This window comes from Falco peregrinus, chromosome W, assembly GCF_023634155.1.
Source record: "Falco peregrinus isolate bFalPer1 chromosome W, bFalPer1.pri, whole genome shotgun sequence".
Taxonomy (NCBI): domain Eukaryota; kingdom Metazoa; phylum Chordata; class Aves; order Falconiformes; family Falconidae; genus Falco; species Falco peregrinus.
In genome coordinates, this window is record NC_073743.1 from 27,414,711 (window position 1) to 27,436,032 (window position 21,322).

The window sequence follows — 21,322 nt, forward strand, 5'->3', positions numbered from 1 at the left end:
AAGACAGTTGGATATCTTTCACTTTTGCAAACTGGCTTGATTCACCTTGTCTTTCAGCAGTATCTGCGACTTGTCATAGGAGACTCCATATAGCCGCTTTCCACTTCCGATGCTTTCCTACAATATGGCAGGACCCATCAGTAAACAGGGCATATTGCTTCTCATGTTCTGGCAATTTATTATACAATGGGGCTCCTTCAGCATGTGTCACCTCTTACTCTGGTGACATTCTGAAATCTTTGCCTTCTGGCCAGTTCACAATCACTTCCATGATTTCAGTTGGAATATAGTGGGCATCCAATCCGCTGTATTCCCAACTCCAAAACCCCAAGGGTCGACCTCAAGTCTCCCCTGGTGCTCTCTCCCCAGTGCTACCACGGGTGTTAATCTCACTCCTGCTCATCCCCAACCTCCATGACAAACTGCCCAACAGTGGGACCCAGTACCTCATTTTGCCTCCCAAGATCCTCTCTTAAAAGATCCGATTCAGTGCTTTGGGATTTGTCCTGATTTCAGCTGGGATAGAGTTAATTTTCTTTTTAGTAGCTGGTGCAGTGATGTGTTTTGGATTTGGTGTGAGAACAATGTTGATAGGACACTGATGTTTGTTAGTTGTTGCTAGGTAATGTTTATCCTAAGTCAAGGACTTTTCAGTTTCTCAGGCCCTGCCAGCAAGAGTGCTGGAGGGGCACAGGAAATTGGGAGGGGACACAGCCAGGACAGGTGACCCAAACTAGCCAAAGGGATATTCCATACCATATTACATTATGCTGAGTATAAAAGCTGGCGGACGAAAAAGGAAGAGGGGGCATTATGGCATTTGTCTTCCTGAGTAACTGTTACATGTGATGGAGCCCTTCTTTCCTGGGGATGGCCGAACACCTGCCTGCTCGTGGAAAGTAGTGAATGAATTCCTTGTTTTGCTTTGCTTGCATGTGCAGCTTTTGCTTTACCTATTAAATTGTTCTCACCTCAACCATCGAGTTTTACATTCCTTTCTTATTCTCCTTCCCATCCCTCTGGGTGAGGGGGGAGTGAGTGAGCGGCTGGGTGGTGCTTAGTTGCCTAAACCATGACAGGAGTGCTCAACATTTTAGATACTGAGGCAGGCTGAAACCTGAGCCCACCCCAGCACCCAAGTGCTACAAAGAGACTTGGGGAAGAAATAGGAAGAAATCTAAGCACAGCCCTCCAGCACAGCCATTGAGTCACCACAAAACTCCAGGTACTGGCAACTCCAGAGAGCAGCAGATGGCTCTCGGAGCTGGGCTGGCAACTTGAGACTCCAAATTTCCACCTGTATCCAACAGTGCCAGTGATGCTGGCCACCCTTGGGCCAAAACCAATCATCAGTCTCTTAAAATGATTGCTGGCGGCTCTTCCACATGCATATCCAGCCATGCAGACACAACCACCCCACCTTCACCCCCTGCTGGACTGCGGATGCCTGCTGTGCTGGGCACTTGCCCTTTGGGGTCCACAAGTATCCCAAGAGGGAGGGGAAAAGGAGAAAGGATTTGTGCCTTCTCAAACAGCTCTGGCTGCTCACTGCTACTGCTGGCACTTGCTGATGGAGGGGCTGTCCCAGAAACCACTCCAAACCCAACCTGGCACATTGCACAACACGCTGTGTAAACCCATCTGCTGAAGTTTCCATTGCCAAACATCTGTCTAGCGGTAAAAGTTGAAGGTGCACGTTGCAATCAGAGCCAGGGACACATCTCAGGGCTCCATTAATCTTCTCTGGATGGAAAGACCCCTACCCATCTGTGCTGGTTTTGGCTGGGATAGAGTTACTTTTCTTCACAGTAGCTAGTATGGGGCTATGTTTTGGATTTGTGCTGGAAACAGTGTTGATAATACAGGGATGTTTCCATTACTGCTGAGCAGTGCTTACACAGAGTCAAGGCCTTTTCTGCTCCTCATACAGCCCCACCAAGCAAGTAGGCTGGGGGTGCACAAAAAGTTGGGAGGGGGAACAGCCAGGACAGCTGACCCCAACTGACCAAAGGGATATTCCATACTATATGATGTCATGTTCAGCATATAAAGCTGGGGGGGGGGGGGGCTGCTCAGGAGCTGGCTGGGCATCAGTTGGTCGGTGGTGAGCAATTGTTTTCATTTGCATCACTTGTCTTTCCTCGGTTTTATTTCTCTCTGTTATTTTCCTTTTTTATTATTACTATAATATTTTATTTCAATTATTAAACTGTCTTTATCTCAACCCATGAGTTTTCTCACTTTTACCCTTCTGATTCTCTCACCCATCCCACCAGCAGGGACTGTGTGAGCGGCTGTGTGGTGCTTAGTTGCTGGCCAGGATTAAATCATGACACCATCACAAGAAAAACTTGCACAAGGCTTGCACTCCAAAGGTTAGGGTGCAAGTTTGCACTGACACCCCTCCCTCCCTGCGGGACTTTGCGAGCAGGCAGGCGTCACTGCCGGCTGAGCCTGGGGCCTGCGGGACGGGGCACCCCCCTGTCCACCTCCAGCCCCCAGACCCCTCCCTCCGGGAGCCGGGTAATCCCCCTCATACCGGGAGATGCACACCCCAAACTTCCCCCGGAGGCTGCAGCATCTTTTCCCAGGGGGGAGCCCCGGGAGCCGGCAAACTTACAGGCGACGCTGGGCCATAGCTGTGCTCTGCGCGACACTGGGGACAGAGCAGGGGGCACCGGGGATGAGCGCACCCGGAGGTCCGCAGCGGTTCTGGTGTTGGGTGCATCCCACCATCTTGACGCTCCCCGCTGGGAGATGTAGTTCAGCCCCCACAGCTCCCCGGCGGCCGCAGCACTGGTGGCGGCGGTGCTGCTCCGGGAGTTGGAGCTGATGGGGCTCCCCGGGGATTGGTACTGCTGGGGATGCCCAGGGGCACTTAGGGGTTGATACCTTCCCCTGGGGCTGTGCTGGGGTTTGGTGGCGGTGGTGGGCGGCCTGCACTGGGATGCCCTAGCTGCCAGGGGATGGAGTTTTCATGGGTCTTTCCCTGTCCCTAGTGGTGTTCAGGTGCTGCTTGGGGTGGGCACAGCTTGGCAGCAGTGCTGCCCCATGGGGACATGGAGACCCAGATGGCTCCATGCTAGAACATCCCTCCTGTGAGTACCACAGTTTATATTCCAAAGCATGTGTGGGAGGCTCTGGGTGGTGTTCCCTGCTGATACTGGGCTCCCAGATCTTCCTCTGAGAAGGGCATTTCATGACTTCATTAATTAAGTGCTGCTTTCAATTCCTCCTTCTTATTTAGTCCATGTCAGTGCTCAGCCTCCCAGATGTTTGGCAGCTCCTCCTGGATAACTTGACAAAAGCAAGCACATGCTAATCAGCTCAGAGTGGAGTTGACAAATACTGGTATCAACAATTGCTTTTATTTCTGGCTCTGTTACTATGCTCTGAAAGCTTTTCCTTGTGTGCCAGGTGGTGGCAGGACACCAGACCCTGAGGGTTGTTAAAGTGCACACCAAGCCAGCAGTCACTGAATTTTATTCCCCTTCCCTGGGGACTTCCCCAGCTTGTAGGAAAAGGTCTGAGGGGAATGGTTGCTCAAGCCAGTTTTAATGAAAGTTCATCTTTTCTCTTCACCAGTGCTATGAGGCAGAGTAAGCCTCCAAAGCAAACTCAGAGTGGATGGTTGTAAGAGTCAGTCCAAAGAGAACAATATTGTCTCAACATTGCCAACAGAGACCTGGAGATGGAATGTGGTCCTCATGGACACCAAGACACAAAGACCCTGGGAAAGAGAACTGTATGGTACGAGGAGTACTATGCCGCTCCCTGCTACCTGGGACTGAAAGGAACAACTAAAATAAGGCCACATAACCGCTGTCCAGAAGATGGATCACAACCACTGTCGTAGCAACAAACCAGAAAAATTGAACTTCAGGTGAACTTTCTCCATTGTAATATCATTATAATACAAAAACACTCCTCCTGGTCTGAAGCTACTCGCCTCTAAGGCAAACCACGCCTCAGGCACTCCTCTTTGGACATGGGTGGTAACCTTGCTCAAGAAGGCAGAGACTGGCAACAATCCATGGGCCAGAGGAGGAGCAAGGTGTGTTGCTTGGCATAAAAGATGGCTCCTTAGCAACCGAACTTTGAAGATCTTCCCCACGAAGGATCACGACAATCGGAAGGACTGGTGGGATGCTGCCTGGTCCTGGGACTATAGGGACACCTTGGACCTGTGGTGGTAGCTATAATCCTCTTTCCTTTTCTTTTTACTTTACCTTTTCTTCCCTTCCTGTCACTCTATTTACTGCATGCCGCTTTACGGGCAAACAATAAAGTTGCGCTGTTTGATCAAAGCATAACCCCTTGGTGTGGTCGCCTTTTTTTTTTGTGCCTCAAGATCATAGTAAACGAACCATCATGAGTCCACTGAGTGGACCGTGACAATGGTGTAGCTGTCTCTCTGGACTCCTGTCTTCTTGAAGTGGTTTGTGTCCCACCTAAGAGAGGAGATAAAGTTAGCAGCCATAGGAGGATGAAACTCCAGTGAGGAAGAGCAGAAAACATGCTTCTGGCTGCCTGCATCATTTAGGGGCAAGAAGCAGACACACAGCTGCCCCCATCCACTTTGGGGTGTGTCTTTGGGTGCTGAGACCAAAGCAAAGCCCAGAAAGAAGAGCTGAAGCTCCCTGGCATTGCCATCTCAGTCAGCTGCTTCCAGTGGGTCTCCCACCCTGCAAATGCCCACTCACCCTTGCACTGTCATTTACCTAAAACCTTCATTCACAGAGCCATGCAAGTCCAAGCAAATCTGCCTGTTTCTCAGCAGAGAAAACCTTGAGAAGCATCTCACCAAAGCTTGGGCATAGGGACATCTACAGGGAACCCAGCACTCTCAGTTTGTTCTTGTTGTTTGGTTTTAGCTTCTGGGCTCACGAATTTAAAGCCAATTGCATGTTTTCTGCAAGCCTGAAGCCTAATTTTGGACTGTGGGGGTTGATGTAGTAGCAGAGTGATGACTAAGCTGGTTGAACAGCCTCTCCTTGCCCTTTGCTGCTTCCTCAAGGCTGTTCCAGGAAAAGAGCTGCCTCAGCAATGGAGACATCCTAAAGGTAAACATGTGGGGATTAAAAGGTGCTGCTGGACCTGCAGCAGGTAAGGGACAGGGCTGATTACTGTGGGAAGAACACTGTGACCAGAGAACAGGTTCTTGGATAAGAGCAAGTGATGATGACAGAAAATACAAGAGCAGCACAGGAAACACTGATGTGTCCCCAAAAATCTGAGAGATGCTGAGCTATATGCAGTCAGGCTTAGGGGTGCCAGCAAGATTTCAGGTGCCATACAGTCCCAAGGATTGCAGGATAAGACCGAGAATAGAAACGTCTGCCCTGGGAGTAAATTTGGTCACTGCTTCTCTGCAGGTGGCAACAACACACTCCAGAGCCCAGCATCATAATGGCATCCAGTCATGTCCATTTATCCTGTGAGACGGAGGTGCAGCAGCTGCATTGCTACCTGTGTGGGCAACATGATGGGACCTGTTACCCCTCAGGGTCCGCAGCCCATATCATCACCCCCAGAATAATCCTCTGAGTAATTTTGCATGAAAACCTAATGAAAAGAGACCTAGTGGCTGGCTGGTGTCAGGAAAAAATAATAGGCTTTTCCCCCAGGGCACCCTGCCTGGAGCACTCTCCCCATTGAACCTGTCTGCACCTAGGTTTTGTGTACAGGGAGGATGGCTTGGGGTGATGTGTAGATGCACAGACCATTGCTGTGGGGCTGTAACTGCAGCACAGGATATTCATGCAAGAGACAGCAGAAGTAGGGTGAGCAGTGGCCTCGAGAACAGGTCATGTGCATCCCAACCCAACCCATCCCATCCCATGGAAAGCCATCTCAGCTTTACAGCCCTCTCTGCTAGCATGTGGAGATGCCTTCTGAATGGTGGGGCCCCCACTGATGTAGTAGCCCATCCTTCACAGGCAGTAGTGGTGCCCAGAGCAGGGGCTGTAGTAGCCCTGGAAGGATCCCCTCCCCATCACAGTATACACAGGCTGCAGGGACAGTGGCGAGAGCCGTGACAGCCTGTGCAGCATATTGGTGGCCACCTCCCTCTGCAAGCAGAGGGATGGCAAGGGTAAGGATGAGGAGGAGCAACCAGCCTGTCAGCTGCTGGCACAGCACAGGCACAGCTACAGCAGAAGCACAGGGGCAGGGCAATGGTAGTTTGTAGAGGAATTTTTAAAGGACTGAGGACATATGTTACCATTGTCCGTGTTGGACAACCCAGGCCTGATAGTTGAAGCTGCAGAGTAACTTTAAATTGTCCTTGGAACAAGCAGTGTGAGAAAGAAAACAAGCTGTGCACAAACAAGAAGCCAGGTGCAGAGCAAGTCCTGGGAACCAAGAAATCCACACACTGTCATTGGCACACTCTGATCAGGCGCCTGCAGCATGCTCACCGATCAGTGACACGGACGCCCGCGTGGCCAGAGACTTTTATCCAATCACCTGTGTGTAGAGTCGTGTGAGCGGTTGGTTTAAGTTATAAATATGACCTGTTTGTTTAATAAAGTGAACACAGCATGTAGCCATATTGGTGTGATTGTCGTGACTTGGCCGACTCTCCATGGGGGACCCTCTTCAGTAGTTATCAGATTGATTGAGGCAGGCACGTTTTGGGTGGCATGGCATGGGTATGTTGTGCAGGAAGGTCTCCATCCTTGTGTCCTGCAAGGAGCAATGGCACGCCTTTGCAGGATTGCCACTCTTTCTCTGCAGCGCCTGAGGTGCTGGCAGCTCTGGTTTGAGGGGGTGGGGCAGGAGGGGCCAGACCCGACCTTGGGCAGGAGGGGGAGGTAGGAGGAGAGTGCTTATTCCAGGCTGTGCTGTTGTAGGGACCCATTCTCCAGGGGATGTATTTGTCTTCCTTGACAAAAACTGTTTTGTACTTCACAACATGAAAGCGACAAGCAGTGGTGTCCTGTGGTACCAGAGATGCAGGGGATGGCCAGAGCATCCCGACTGTTCCCCCTCTCCCCCAAATGCAGTGCCATGGGGCCAGAGGGCTTGTCAGAGGTGCTGCTCCCAGAGTCCTTGTTAAATTTCTGTATGGAGGTGACACCCACCACTTCCAGCCAATCAGTCACTCACTCATCCTTGCTCACACAACCTTGGTCCCTGGAAGATATGGTATGCCAGGAGGGCGTCCCCCAGGCAGTACCTACAACCAGGGGGTATTTAGGGGCCACCCGGGGAGCGAGCTCTGGGGATCTGCAGACATCCCTGGGACCAGGACAGTCTCAGTGTGGAGATGGGTATGGGCAGCCACATCAAAGCCACAAGTGCAGATGCTGAGGGAGGGCCTCTTCACCACTGTGGGGGGGAACACAGGATGCAAAAGGGGGGGATGAACAGAGCTGCTCCCACTACCCTCAGACCTTGTCCCCATGACCCATGGGGACATGCCCTGTGTGATGCTGGGAGGGGGATGGTTGGGACTTCAGCAGTACCTTCAGACCTGGCCAGCCAGCAGGGTTGATGGCATTCCTGTAGTACTTCTGCATCACTGCCTTAATCAGCTGCTCAGGCTGACATTGGCTTGCCAGATTTTGCACCAGGGGTCATCATTAATCCCTAGAGACAGCAGTGAGTGGGGAGAGATGCCCAGGCCATACGGCAGTGCCTGCCTTCGTGGGCGTTGGGGCACACGGTGAAGCCGATTACTGGGCAGGGTCTAACACCAGAGACCTGCCACAAGCGCCAAGCCCCACTCCTCTGTGGTGGGTGATCATGGGGGCTGCAGCAGCACCGTGATTTCACCCTGAAAAGCTTCCCACTCGCCCAAAGCTGGGGGATGGAAAATGGCCAGGCATCACTGGCTCCTTTCCCCCTGCACCCAGGGTGTCCGTAGGCATCTGGGAGCTTTGCAGAGCAGGATATGGGGTGGGTGCACTGGGGCTGCCAGGTATGGGGCCAGCAGAGGTTGAGAAGCGGGTTACAGGATAAAGCCAATTTCCTACAGCTGACAAAGCCCAAGAGGGCTGGGGTCTTGCAGGGCAGACAGGTACTCCGGTTGCATGAGCCATTTCTGTCCCTGCACAGTGGTGACATCCCTCTCCATGCTCTCTGCCAGCTCCCTTATTATAATGCACAGTCTAGCAAGGCTGCAAGAGATGAGCCAGTTTGCAATGTGCTTCACATTGGAGCCTGCATTCTTTTTAGCCCATGTGGGGAGAGCTGCACTTCCACAGCATGCGTGTGATGTCCCACAGACACCCCGCCCAGAGTGATAACACGGCTCAGGGATTCCTCCAGGACTAGGGCTGGGAGAGGTGTTGCAGCGCTCAGATCTCCCACCTGGCCCCTGTAGGGTCTCCCTGGCATAGAGCCCCCCCCCCCCCCCCCAAGCTGAGCCAAGCCTGCAAGCTGTGTGTTGGAGCAGTTCTCAGAGCCACCTGATCTGCTCCCCCATCACCATCGTGTTAGGCATCAGCCTTGGGCTGAGCTATGCCACTCCTTCAGTTTCCCCTTCCTCATCAAGATCCTTCTCCCTGCACACTCTGAAACCTACTGATGGACAGGGCTAACGTGAGAACTTGTACTGGCAACCACCTGCCCCATAAGCCTGAAGCCACTGCAGGGTGCAGCTCCAGGAGACAAGAAGCCAGCAAGCACAGGCTGTGGGGTATTAAACATTTTGCAAACCAGGGAGCATGACCCCCCCCCCATTACAGCCATGCAGCAAGGCACATCATGAGTCCCCATACCACCTGCCCGGCACCAAGCACCCACAACCAGGTTGGGGTAGAAATCCTAAGGCAAGGGTCCTCAAACTTTTTAAACAGGGGGCCGGTGCGCAGATGAAGTGGCAGGAGGTCATCTGCGGCTGCTTGGTTCCCCCCCCCCAACCCCCGGCGGGGGGGGGGGGGGGGGCGGGAGGGTTCTGTAAATACCAGGGGCTGGATTGAGGACCCTGGGGGGGCTGTATCCAGCCCACGGGCTGTAGTTTGAGGACCCCTGTCCTAAGGTTTCCTTCTCCTGTGGCATTTACTTGCATCACAAACTTATTTTCTTTCCAGAGCTGCAGTGGAGCCTGCTCTTGGATGGTCTTTTTGACCGGCAGTAGGAGTCAGTGTAAGTACTGACAGGGGTCTTGTGTTTTCCTGGAGGGTCCCAGGGTACCCCACTGGATCAGCAGCACTGCATGGAGCTGGAGGCTCCCAGCCCACTCAGGAAAGGGAATAGGGCCCTGGTGCTACTGCTCTACCAGCCCAGGGTGGTGCTTAAGCCATTGGTGATATCATAGTGTAAGAGAAGGGAGATTTGATGACTGTTAGCCCTGTGGCTGCACTACCAAGAATAACAGGTCCCAGGCTAGGGCACAATTGCTGCCTGCATGTCCTGATTTTGGCTGGGATGGAGTTAACTTTCTTCTTAGTAGCTAGTACAGTTCTGTGTTTTGGCTCTGATATGAGAACAATGTTGATAGCACACTGATGTTTTTAGTTGTTGCTGGGTAATGTTTATACTAAGTCAAGGACTTTTTGGTTTCTCAGGCCTTGCCAGCCAGAGGGTTGGAGGGTCACAAGAAACTGGGAAGGGACACAGCCAGGTCATCTGACTTGAACCAGCCAAAGAGGTGTTCCATACCATGGGACGTCGTGCTTGGTATATAAACTTGGGGAGTTAACTGGGGCCTGGGGATCGTTGCTCAGGTACTGGCTGGGCATCGGTCAGCAGGTGGTGAGCAGTTGTACTGTGCATCACTTGTTTTCCTTTCTCCCTTTTCCTTTGGATTTTGTTCCTTTTCCCCACCTTTCCATTATAACTGTTGTTATTATTATTGTTCTTACCTTTTTATTCTATTTAAATTATTAAATTGTTCTTATCTCAACCCTCAAGTTTTACATCCCTTTCCAGTTCCCCTCCCCACCTCTCCAGGTGGTGGTGGTGGGGGTAATGAGCAAGCAGCTGCGTAGTGCTTGGTTGCTAGCTAGGGTTAAACCATGACACTGCATCACTCCATGGCCACAGCTGCACCCTCCTAGCTTTGTCTTGGCTCTGGGCTTCCTCCCCTCCTGCAGGCAATTAGCTTAACAATGGTAGGAAACAGTTTCAGCTGATCCTAGTCAAGATAATTTTATTTTGGGAGGTGCAGGATCAGTAGTTGTTTTTCTAGCCCCTCTCTCCCATATTTCCTTGGAAATCTTGCAGTAACCCAACTGTGTGCACACAGCGCTGCACCTGTGCAGCCAGGGTACAGCACCAGGCACTTCTGGCTCAGTCTGCTGGGGTAGCCAGGGGACTTACCACCTGCTCTGTCTGCCCTTTTTAATTAAAAAGTTGGATTTAGGTGACCCTGTGTGGTTCATTTGCTCTTCTGTCTTGAGTGCTGTGATGGGCTCTGCAGCTGGAGTAAGCAATCCTTATCTATCTCAGCACAGAGGCAGTCAGGTTATGACAGGGAGGGATATGCGTGAACCGGGTTTGCTTTTCTCTGAGATGGTGAGCTGAGCAGAAACCCTACTCTGGCTTGGCTTGTCACACAGTGCTGACTCAGAGACCCGCTCTGCTCCCGCCTCCAGCCCTGTGAGGGCTCTCAGAAGCCCAACCCCTCTGCTGCCATGTTTTTGGGGATGACCAGTGAAGACTCATGTCCATCTTGGCAGGGTGGATGCCAACCTGTCCTCCTGAAGGGCTGCTGAGCCCTGCTCTTTTTGTTGTGGGATGGTGGGGCTGGGCAGCCTAGGGCACCCAAATGCATCCAGGTAAATGTGATTAACGTGCTGTTGAAATGAAGAAAATCTGCCATTGATTTTTTTCATGCCCTGCTGGTCTCTGTTGAGCCAGGCTCAGGCCCTGTCCCCTCCTGGGAGCCGGGGGGGGGGGGGAAGAGGGTGGACACAGGGATGTCAGTGATGCCTCTCCCTCCTCACTCCTGTGGCCTTGGGGCACAATCTGGGGAGCACCACTCTGAAGAGAGGTGGGGTCTGAGCCTCTTGGTTGGGGGGATGACTCACCCTGCACTGGGTCAGCTGTCAGAGTGAGCCAGTGGCCCCCCATAGCTGTCCCCTGTCCCCAGCAGTCCCTAGGGTTTCCAGCTGCTGATGTTAGACTATAAAATCAGTGCTTGATTCTTATGCCAACAGCTTTAAGGGGCAGGAAAGACTGCAAGGCTGGAGAAAAGGTTATTTCACCCATCAATGTTGTATAGATGCAGCACTTCCTTCTGCTTCTGTAGCTGTCAGGAGGAGAGGTGTAGCCCAGGTGCAGGGGCTGGGTCCCACCCAATGTGCCTTCCTACTGCCTTGAGGAGAAGCCTTCCCAAATGCTGGCTGGGGGCTGGTTGGCCCCAGTGGGTTTAACTGTGCCATATAGCACAACTCCACATCAGCTGCTTCTACTGAGCCCAAGCAGCTGGTATTGGCCATGGAATGAAGGCTGCCCCCTCAATTTCAGTATCTGCGATTGCTGGGGGCTCAGATGAGATGGTGTGGTTCATACCCTCTCACCACAGTTCGCTCCAATGACAGTCTGGCAGGCTGTTTTTCATATGTATGCTGTTTAATATTAATTCTGTTACACTACACACAGACAGTAACAATGATAAATACTGCAATGGAAATGTTAAAAAAAACTATTATACATTTCATGTTTTTCAAAAAACCCCACATTTTAAAATAAATTAATGCATAAAACTGATGGTAGAAAAAAGACAACCCAAACCAAACCACAACACAACTGATCTGTTTAAGGCAATACTCTGCACAGATAGGAACAGTAGTACAACAGTGTGCTACATGTTCTGAACAGGAAAAAAGAAAAAAAAAACCATACAAGATGCAGACTGATGCTTCAGGAGTGAAAAAACTCCCAAACCCAGATAATAAAACCAATGGCCAAGTGGAGCATTAATACACTCTGCATGTCAAATGATTAGCAGGTTCCTAACATGGACTAAAGTCAAGCTACAACAAATTCATCTTCCTAATTAAAAGGTTATTCAGGTCAAACCCTACATTTAACTGTACTTTGCATTTGGCTGTTTCAGCTATGTTTCACTATATGCAAGGACAGCTGGAAATTCATCTCCTGCTCTGAGATTAACACAAAGGTCAGGAGACTTCTCCTCCTGAAAGATATTTCCATTAAATACATCCAAAAAGGATCTTACCTTCAGTGACCCCCAAATGTCTCCTGCCATCTCCTCCCCTGGGGCACCAGGCACCACATGGGGAAATGAGACCTGGGAAGCGTTTGCTTGGGTTGATTTTTTTCCAAGCTAAGGACACGAAATGGAAGTGCAGATTTGATCCGGACTCTGAGGAGTACTATTTCCCTGTCTGCCAGAAACGGCTACCTGGAGCCTGCTGAAAGCACTTTGCCAGGCTTCTCCAAACCCAGCTTGTATCCAGGCTCTGGATACAGCCGTGGTGTTTGCTATTAAGGTTGGTGTGAAGCTCCATATCTGCCCAGACAGCCAATTAAACCCAGTTATTAATGCAGCCCAGAACTTGGCCACTGGAAGGTGGACAATAATCATAATGCCAAAAAAAATCCCCCTCTCCCTCAAAAAAAAAAAAAAAAAAAAAAAGGGACAGTAGCCACTTCCTGCCAGTTTCTCCTGGTGGATCCCCATCAGCTGCCACCTACGCAAGATCAGCAGCGCCAGATCTCACCAACATTGACCCAGTACATTCCCAGTGAGGTGTACGTCTGCAAGGTGCTGCCAGGGGCCGAAAAAGCTTCTTGGGACATGGTTGGAGCTTCCTGTTTTGCCCTGCTAGAGTACACGGGGAGGAAGCTATGGTACACAAGGAAAGAAACCCAAGCGGAGTTACTAAAAATAAAGACTTGTGATGGCCATCAACTGTCTGGACTGCCTTGAGTTCAGGTGGGAGAGAGGGATGCAGAACTGGGCTGAGAGTAACTTTGGTGCATACCTCTGATGCTCATCAGTAGTGCATGGGAGGATGGGGGGGAAGATGATATCTGCTTTGAGAAAAGGAGTGGAAGGAGGACGTGTGCAATATAACAAGGCTTGTGATTCTAGAACTAGCCATTGGACATAGATACTGAAGTTTACCTGTGACAACTAGTCATCCTTCTATTGTCACTGCTGCTTTCCCCATTTCCTGGCCTGATTCTTCGTCAGTTTGGGAATCTGTGGCTGTTTGACATGATGGTCAGTGCTGACTCTCCCATCCCAGTCCCCACAGCACACATGGTGACTCAACTACAGGATGTACAATGAGGTCTGGAAGTTGCATGTTAGGCACAGACCAGCTCTGCATGCAAGTGGTGCCTGCTTTCAGAACCCTTCAGAAAGCTATTTAATGGTGGCTCGTTTCCTTCTTTATTAAACTGAAGGTTCATTAACCCCTGTGGAAGGAGTAAAAATGGTTAAAAATGTGCAAAAAGGGGGAGAAAAAAACACTTTCTGAATTTTCTCCCCTGCAAAGACTTCATCCTCTGCAAGAGTCTTTCTCCCTGCACAACTACAGCCCTACCACAGCATCTCAACAGTGCCCTGCCCCAGCATAGCAAGGGTACAGCCAACAGACTTCCCACTTGTGCCTCTGCTGCAGGTCTCCAGTCTATTTGCACATGGGCTGGCAAGCCTGGGACCTGGTGCTTGGGTCCCAGACCTCCCGCAGCGCTGAGCCCAGGAGGGTGAAAGTGGCTGGCTTAGCTTGCTGGATCACACCAAGGTTTTACACTAGCCTGGCTAACCCTCAGACCCACTGCCTTCACATGATGAGAAATCCCAGCCTGCTCTCTTTCTCACCCACCATCACAGTTGTTGGATCTCCCACTGGTCTGATGTTTGCCTTGGGTTTGTCTCAGGACAGAGGCAGCTACAAGCTGAACACAGCTGCTATCCCAGCTTTTCTGTGCAAAAACCTGAGCAGAGAAATCAGTGAACTGGGGATGGAGATGAAGGTGATAAAAACAAGAAGGGCTGTTGTGAAGAGAGCTTGTCCAAGTTTTCCAGCTCTCTCTGTGGGTCTGTATTACATCTCCCAGTAAACTTCATGTCTCCCAAATCATGCAGGTTTGAGGAAGGTGGGTAACAAAAGGAGTCACAGCTCTTTTGGGACCAGTGCAGAAGGGAGAAGGCAGCCCAGTTGGAGAGCAGTTCTTCCTGGTGAGCTCATCTGGGGCAGCTGGATGGGCAACTAGGGGAGAAATGCTGCTCTGGGAAGGCAAACATCTCAGTAGATAATGGGACTTATCTCAGCATGGCCTTTTGGTGGCCTTTTCCTGGTGCCTGCTGTGCTGGTTTCCAGTGACATGTCTGAGACAGTCACATTTTAATGAGGCTTCTTTTGTACCTTCCACTCCCTGATGCAATCTTACCACCTGTATCACTATTTGTTACTATGGAATGGCTCCACAGACCAGGCACAACCAGTGAGATGGGCTCCTTCCAGGAGCAAATCCATTTTTTGCTGGAGCAGCTTTTTACAGAAAGAGAAAGGCTTGGAGCCACCACCAGTTTCTGCTGGCAACTGGGTCTGGGAAGCAATGGGAAAAGCTGCTCTCTGCAGGCACCAGGGGAAGCTGCAACCTGTCCTGCTGGTGTCCATGACACTCTGTGATGTGCCTTGCTGCATGGTTGTGTGGGCCATGGTGCTTTGCTCCATGTAATCTCAATTAGTCCTTGGCCTTTGCCTTCTCAGCAAGATGTCAGAGGAGTGCTCAGTCAGCATTTAGCTGCTGTGATCCTGGGATTGCCACCAATGTCAAGGGGGCCAAAGGAGAGGATGTAGCTGTAATTTTTTGGAAGCAATGCAGCAGCTCAGTTGCACAATACAGGGACTTAAAATAAAGATGCCAGCCCCTGTGAGAAACCTGCACCTGGTTTTAATGCAGTCTGGCATTAATCTTCTGTAGGTAATCCCAGGTCACCTCTTCCTCTATGCTAAGTTGCTGACCCTTCTGCTTCAGGGCTTGTGTGGCTCTGTAACAGAGGTGGGTTTGTCTGATGAGATGTGGTTCAAGGTTTGGAGCAATCCCTGACACAGGAAAGCCTTGAAAGGAAGTGACAAGGATGCCATGTTCTCTTAGAGGTGAAAAGCACCTTAAAATTAACACCTTCCCATGACTTCCCCTTAGGCTCAACCTAGCCCAGCTTGCCCTGTGGCACTGCCCATCTATGCAGATGTTTCTTTTGAGATATGAGAAGTAGAAATAGGAAGGAGGGTGATGTGAAGACTCAGCTCTGAAGGGTGGTAGAAGTCAAAGCCAGGGTATATTTAGAGTGGCACATGCAACCTGTGCTTGCTGAGCCAAGCAGCAGCCAGGTAACAAAGCCTGCTTCATTCTAGGTAAGAGTGGCCATACCCCGTGTGAGCTCTAAGGGAGAATGGTAAAGGAAGAGCCCTGGCAAAAGTGCCAGTTTATACCCTCAGATCATTACATGGATGCTAAAAGTAAGAGCACAAAACTGCCGTGGGAATATCCCAAAGGAACCCTTCAATGCTCTCTTCACTCCCATCAGCACTCACTATCCCAGTTGCACTCTTAACTTCCTTAAATCCACTAGCAGGGGATGGTGCTGTTGGTCCACCAAATCTTCTTACATATTCTCTGTGGCAGCATGCAGATTGAGAAGCCAGCTGTGCAAGAGCCAGCTGCCAAATAACTGGGAAACACATCCTTGCCAAACATCTGCCTCCAAAACTGTTTAATCTCTCTACTAACCTCCACCCTGTAGCTTTCTGGCACATGCAAGCAACATCAGAAGGTGGTAAACAGAGGGAAAGCAGAGTTGTGTTGCTGTTCTTTGTAGTACTTTGAAAATACACATAAAACTTCTATAGTGTGCTTTTTGCATCTTGCTTGCAGAGCTATCCTCAGTGGTGTCTGCCACACACTTGGCAACATCCATGCAAGGTGTTGGTAGCATCTTGGGAAGGCAGTTTTCTTCCCTGTGCTGCAGAAGGGAACATACATCAAGAGGAGATGTGACTTGCCTGAGGTTAGAGCAAATCTGTAGTATGTGCCAACAGCAGCAAGGGATTCTAGATCTCATTTCTGTGTTCTAACAGTCCAGCAGACTCTCCACAGTAGTATTTGGCTGTGGTGCCAGCTCAGGGACACAGTGTTTCTGGTGTGTGCATCTGAAAGTGAGCTTTGCTCCCTGCTGGTATTAGTACTGTACTGAGATAGATTAACTCAGACAACTGGGATCTGCCCTAGGCCAAGACAGCACTTGGCAACCTTTCTAGTTACTGCTTGTTTTCCTTTTCCTGTCATTCCATCTGGTGTCCAGCTAGGTCCTTCCTTTCTTCAAAAGCATCTTCATGTTTCTGTTGAGTCACATACAGTGCGCTGTACTTTTCAAGCCTCCTGCATGCCTTTGTACAGCTTGCAGGCCAGCTTGAGGACAGACTCTGCATGGAGAGGAAAGGATTATGCTCAGGACTGCAGATCAGTGTGTCAGCCAGCATACAGCTGAGCAGAGTGGGTGCCTCCTTTTGAGAAAGGAGCCAGAGAGCCAAACCAAAAGCAGCTGAGTCCATCCTATCCACGGGGTAGCACAGTGTCCTGAAGTCCCTTTCAAAATCCATGCATCAGGCTTGGACACCTGCTTTTGCAGTTGCAAGGCATCTGCAGGCAAGACAGCCAGAACAGAATAGCAGGCCCAATGGCCGAGTGCACATGTTGGTGATAGACATGCAGCAATGTCAGATATGATCCAGTGGCTCTGCCAAGGGTTGGCTTCAAGATGTGTCTGATAAGACATCAAATGATCCTTTGGGATGGTTGCCTGGACATCAGCCTTCTTTCAGCCAAAGAACCAGAATAAAAGAACCAAACAACCACCAGAAAAGCAGACTAGACCATCCTATCTAGAGACCTTCCTCAACACTAGGAGAGTATCGATAGTCCCCCTCACACAGATCTCTGGAAATAGGGTGTTTGCAGACTGACTGTAGAGACTGAGTTGAGTGCTAAGACCCTGGAGTCCAAAGTCAGCTCACATTAAAGGGAAAAATTAACATCTGATAAAAGGAAAGAATTTGCTTAAAGTCAGGTAATTTGGTGACTAAAATGACATAAAATCCTAACAAAAAGCCAGTCTGGCTTTAGGAGGCATCAAATGCAAATTCCTTTGTGGAGGCACCAGCATAAATATAAGCTATCCTATTTGTATGGTAATTTAGATGGACAGTGGTGCAGCCTTTCATACTCCATGGCATTCCTCTGTTTGGTATTCTGTATGACTTAGGACTGAAAATGGGGCCTGAGAAGATCATCTGGTTTGATGCAAAGACTGGAACAAGGAACAATTTGCTTTATTGCAAGCAATCTGCAGTATAGGAGAGTGTCCAGTGTCTCTGTAGATTTTAGGGCTTTATAATGCTGTGACAGAGAGTCAGGGTCCATGCTCTTTGCTTTTGCCTTCTCTGGCCCATGGCAGCAGAGACTGGTTTAAGGAGAGCAGTGCCAGAATGGCCACATAGCTATACATCTTCCTGGGAAGTCACCACAGCATAATCTCCAATGAGGGCACAAGGAAAACCTGGCTGAAGCAAAGGTCTGAACATGAGACCAGATAGGGAGAGCCAGCCCAATCTGCAGTAAATACATACCGCCAGGCTATCCATCATATTCAATAACAAGCCAACAAACATGCCCCATGGTCATAACCTGCTTAAGGGACTGTGGTGCAGAAGAGTTAGTGTTCAATTTTCTGATAGCCACATGTGCATTGCTTTAATCCATTCAGCCTTCCTGATAATGACCCTACACAGGTAACTACTTTTCCCCACCCTTTATTCCCCTACTTTATCCCCCTATTAAAATATATGAACACAAAGTATAGAGAGGAGAGCCCAAAATATTGCCATTTCATGGCATTGGCCTGTACTGTCATGCCAAAACAGCTATTTGTGCAACCAACAACTCCTGTGTGCAGTGAAAAACACTTGGCTTGAGCTTCTGTCTGTATTTGGAGGAAGCACTGAGTGTAGTTAACATTTAAATTAATTTCCCTCCCTCCCAGGGACCCTAAAGGGTTGTGCTGGAGGCAGATACACATCAAGCAATGTGGGAGAGAAGGATAGAGAATGTCTGAAGAGAGATGCATGAGAGGAGGATGGAGAATGTCTGATCTGGCAGGAGATGAGAGAACACCTGGGTATTGTGAAGGGAAGTAAGAAAAATAAACATGGTTATCTAGTAGCAAAGAGGTGTTTGCATGCTTGTAGTGATATATAGCTATGTAACTGCATGAATGGTTTCTGCCCTGAGCCTGGTGGTACATACAGATGGAATTTGTATCCGGGCTCAGAGATATAAATATGAGCTTCTCTGTGCAATAAAGTGTCTCTGGTTGCACCACAACCTGAGTCTGGGCCTTCATACGCTACAACACAATGCAAAGGGCTGAGGGCAGTTGCAGGGTTGCAGGGTTGGGGAATACCTCAGGGCACATGGCAGGTAAAAAACAGCAATAGGGGCAATAAAAGGACTTGGCTATGATGCCATGGGGCAGTGGTTATCAGGGAAGGTCTATCCTTCAGAGGGAAGGTGTTAGCCCTGGGAGATACCATCTCAGCAAGCTTCATTCTGTCTTTGAACATGATAGCAGCATGACGGAGACCTGTGGGACCTGCAGTTTCCCAAGGCTGACCCATGTAAACAGATGCCTTGTTGCTCTAACAGGCACGCTGAAATGCTCCGAGCTCCTGAGCAAGGGCTGTGGGAAAGGCTGAGTGTGTGCAGGCCAGCTGGAAGGCACAAAGACTGACCCAGGAGGATAAATGCAATGAAGATGTTGCATGGTACCAATGCTGAACTGCTTTAGAAGAGTGAATATTTAAAGAGACTCAGCCATGTCCTATAGGATTTGGCTTGACCATGGGGTTTCTGTTAGGTTTTGACTACATTTTCCATATTTTTTTTTTAAAAAGGCTCCTTAAGGAATGCTTTTTCCCTTTTATCTTTTCTCCCTACACAGTGTTGTTAGAGCTTTCCTCTCACTCCAGTCAAGTTGCTAACCTCACATCTGAGCTAGCAATGGAGAGGAAAGCAGACACACAAAGGAAGGAGCAAAGACTTGGGGACCTGATGCTTTGTGCTTCTTTAGAAACGTTTTGGAAATATTCCCTCTCAGCATTACTAGGCAATGAGAAGGGGAGCAGAACTAAATTGAGAAATACTCTCTTCCTAGAGGAGCTGGCAAGTTAACCAGCACTTCTGCACAAGGAGGCAGGGATGCTCAGTAAACAGCACCACTCAGTCCTCTTTCTGTGGCCTGGAGCCAGGGTGGCAGTGCCCTGTTTTAGGGAGGGGGGGAAAACACAGCTTTAATGGTTGCCCACAGCCAGCTAGTGAATAATAAAGCCCAGGAGTCCTGCGTGCCTGCTCTTTTGCTCATGCTGTGGATGACACCATGCCTTGCACTGCACAGAGTGAAACCCCACAATTAAGTAAGTGTCCTAATCATGGAGAGGACTTTTTAAAGACTCAACTCACTACATGAAGATTTCAGATGGGGGATCTGTCCTTCGGGTTAGTGCTCAGGCTCTGTCTTGTGACAGAGGAATTCTGATGGGAAGCTCAGAATTGCCCTCGCTTTCTCCTTTCCCCAGGCTCTAAAGCAAGTGCTGATGCAAGGCAGGTGGTCCTTCCTCCTAGCAGAGCAGGAAAACACACAGTCGTGCCTGTGGCAAAAGATTTCATCTCTGAGAAAAATGCCAGCCTATCCATCACCCGAGTCCTGTGTATGCTGGAGCCAGTAGTGTAAGATTGGCCAGGGAGAGGACATGTTTCCTAATTCCAGAAATAATTTTGCATTCAAAGCAATCTGCTGGTGAACTGGCAATTCAATCCAGCCACCTAATGTAATGCTAGGTTTCCCAACTATTCCAGCACCAAATAAACACAATTGCTCCTGATGTGGGACATCTCTAACACAGACCAAGCCTGGTTCACAAGTGGGCAAAGATGGGATAAACAGTAATTTCCTCTCATGGGTTTTTTTCAGCTGAAGCTGTTCATAATCCTGCTGTTGCTGAACCTCCCCCTAAAGTCTGACACCATCACAGAGATGCCTTCAGCATTAACAAATCTCTCCCACAGGCACCAAGAGATGCAGTATTAAGAGAATATTAAAAGCCAAGCTCTGTAAAAATGTGTTTTCTGCAACTAGCTTTTCTGGCACTGACCTTCAGACTGCACAGTTCTAGTCATGTCTTTTGCAGGACTCATTTTTTCTTAGCTGAACAAATTTTAAGATTTTTGGAAGTAGAAGATGAATGAAGTATAGGCTGAAGTCAGTATACGTGACTGGACTGAACTCAGAAGTATGGTATTCTTAGGCAAGGACTGAATCCCTGAAGAGCATGGATGGATTGCAGATTGAATCTGATGTGTTTGGTGATCATTTAATGTGGAACTAAGGATAGATTTCATTGGATATATGACACAACAGTTTTAGCTAGTACTGACTCACGGTGAAATGCCACTTATTTATCCTCTTCACAAGTGAATGAATTGTGTCATGCTAGTTCTGGCTAGCCTTGCCATAAGAAAGATGCCCTGCTCCATTCCCATTCCTGTGCCCTGGTTATGGGATAATTTTGGTTCTGCAAATGAATTAGGTTTAATGAATGAATTAAGAACTGACCTCCTCCCACAGGTAAAACCCTCTGACACCTCAGACTCACTCCTGATCTTATAGATGGATTGGTTTCGGTGGATAGAAGTAACTGCAGCCCCATCTAACCCTTCCCATTCTGGAACATACACCTTACAAAAAAACCATCTCCAGTGCCGACACAAACCAAGGAGGCATCTCTGGACCCTCCCGCGTTTGCTCTCCAGACCAGTCAGTTCTGCCAGGCACTGTCTGGCACTATGAGCAACTTCTCTTTTGTTTAACCATAGTTTAAAATAACTTATTAACCAATCATAAAATGAACTTTTTGGCTTCTCCTGGCTCCATGAACACAAAGAGGTGCACGTCCTACCATAGGAGGAAGCAATGGCTGTTAAGTTTTACAGTTATAGTGGAAAGCACTGATCACAGCCTGCTGGCCTCACTACTGGATGTGACAGGCAGTGGAGGAGGTGGCTTGGCAACACATGCAGGTAGGGTTGACCGATTTAGGGGGGATTAGGTCGAGGTCCTCATCATCTGGGATCTCATCTAACCGGTACCCATCCTTTAGCAGCTGGATGTTCAAGTCTTGGTTGATCTGCTACAGACAAAGAGACAAACAGTCAAACACTTGAGACTTCTTCCTTCTGATGGTCAGAAGAGGAAGGAGGTCCCTTATTCTGGAAAATATTTCTCTGTCATTAGCAGCTGCTCCATCAATGAAAGAGTCTCAGTTTTTGACCACAA

The 21,322-nt window shown here is 49.4% G+C and overlaps 2 protein-coding genes and 1 long non-coding RNA gene across 13 annotated transcripts in view; 1 reads left to right on the top strand and 2 right to left on the bottom strand.

Moving 5' to 3' along the window:
* The window catches only part of LOC129783083 (uncharacterized), a 111,191-nt gene extending 106,878 nt beyond the window's left edge, over nucleotides 1-4,313 (top strand). For all 4 annotated transcript variants that reach the window (XR_008745070.1, XR_008745071.1, XR_008745069.1 and 1 more), the window contains one exon: nucleotides 3,586-4,313. This is a non-coding gene — a long non-coding RNA (uncharacterized LOC129783083). The remainder of the gene's footprint in view (nucleotides 1-3,585) is intronic.
* Nucleotides 4,314-4,493: 180 nt separating this feature from the next.
* Nucleotides 4,494-12,717, bottom strand: LOC129783073 (spermatid-specific manchette-related protein 1-like). Its single transcript, XM_055792733.1, is given in 11 exon segments — nucleotides 4,494-5,760; nucleotides 5,859-5,896; nucleotides 5,898-6,073; nucleotides 6,612-6,687; nucleotides 6,798-6,824; nucleotides 6,827-6,911; nucleotides 7,450-7,580; nucleotides 7,582-7,593; nucleotides 9,011-9,081; nucleotides 9,084-9,145; nucleotides 12,656-12,717. Coding segments are annotated over 11 exon segments (903 nt in total). The 3' UTR covers nucleotides 4,494-5,597.
* LOC129782557 (protein FAM219A-like) overlaps nucleotides 11,511-21,322 on the bottom strand; it is a 164,416-nt gene continuing 154,604 nt past the window's right edge. For 5 of the 8 annotated variants that reach the window (XM_055792744.1, XM_055792743.1, XM_055792745.1 and 2 more), the window contains one exon: nucleotides 11,511-21,176. In XM_055792744.1, the coding sequence (XP_055648719.1) occupies nucleotides 21,018-21,176 (159 nt within the window). In that variant the 3' untranslated portion in view covers nucleotides 11,511-21,017. The remainder of the gene's footprint in view (nucleotides 21,177-21,322) is intronic. The other 3 variants (XM_055792747.1, XM_055792740.1, XM_055792741.1) reach the window with 2 other exon arrangements.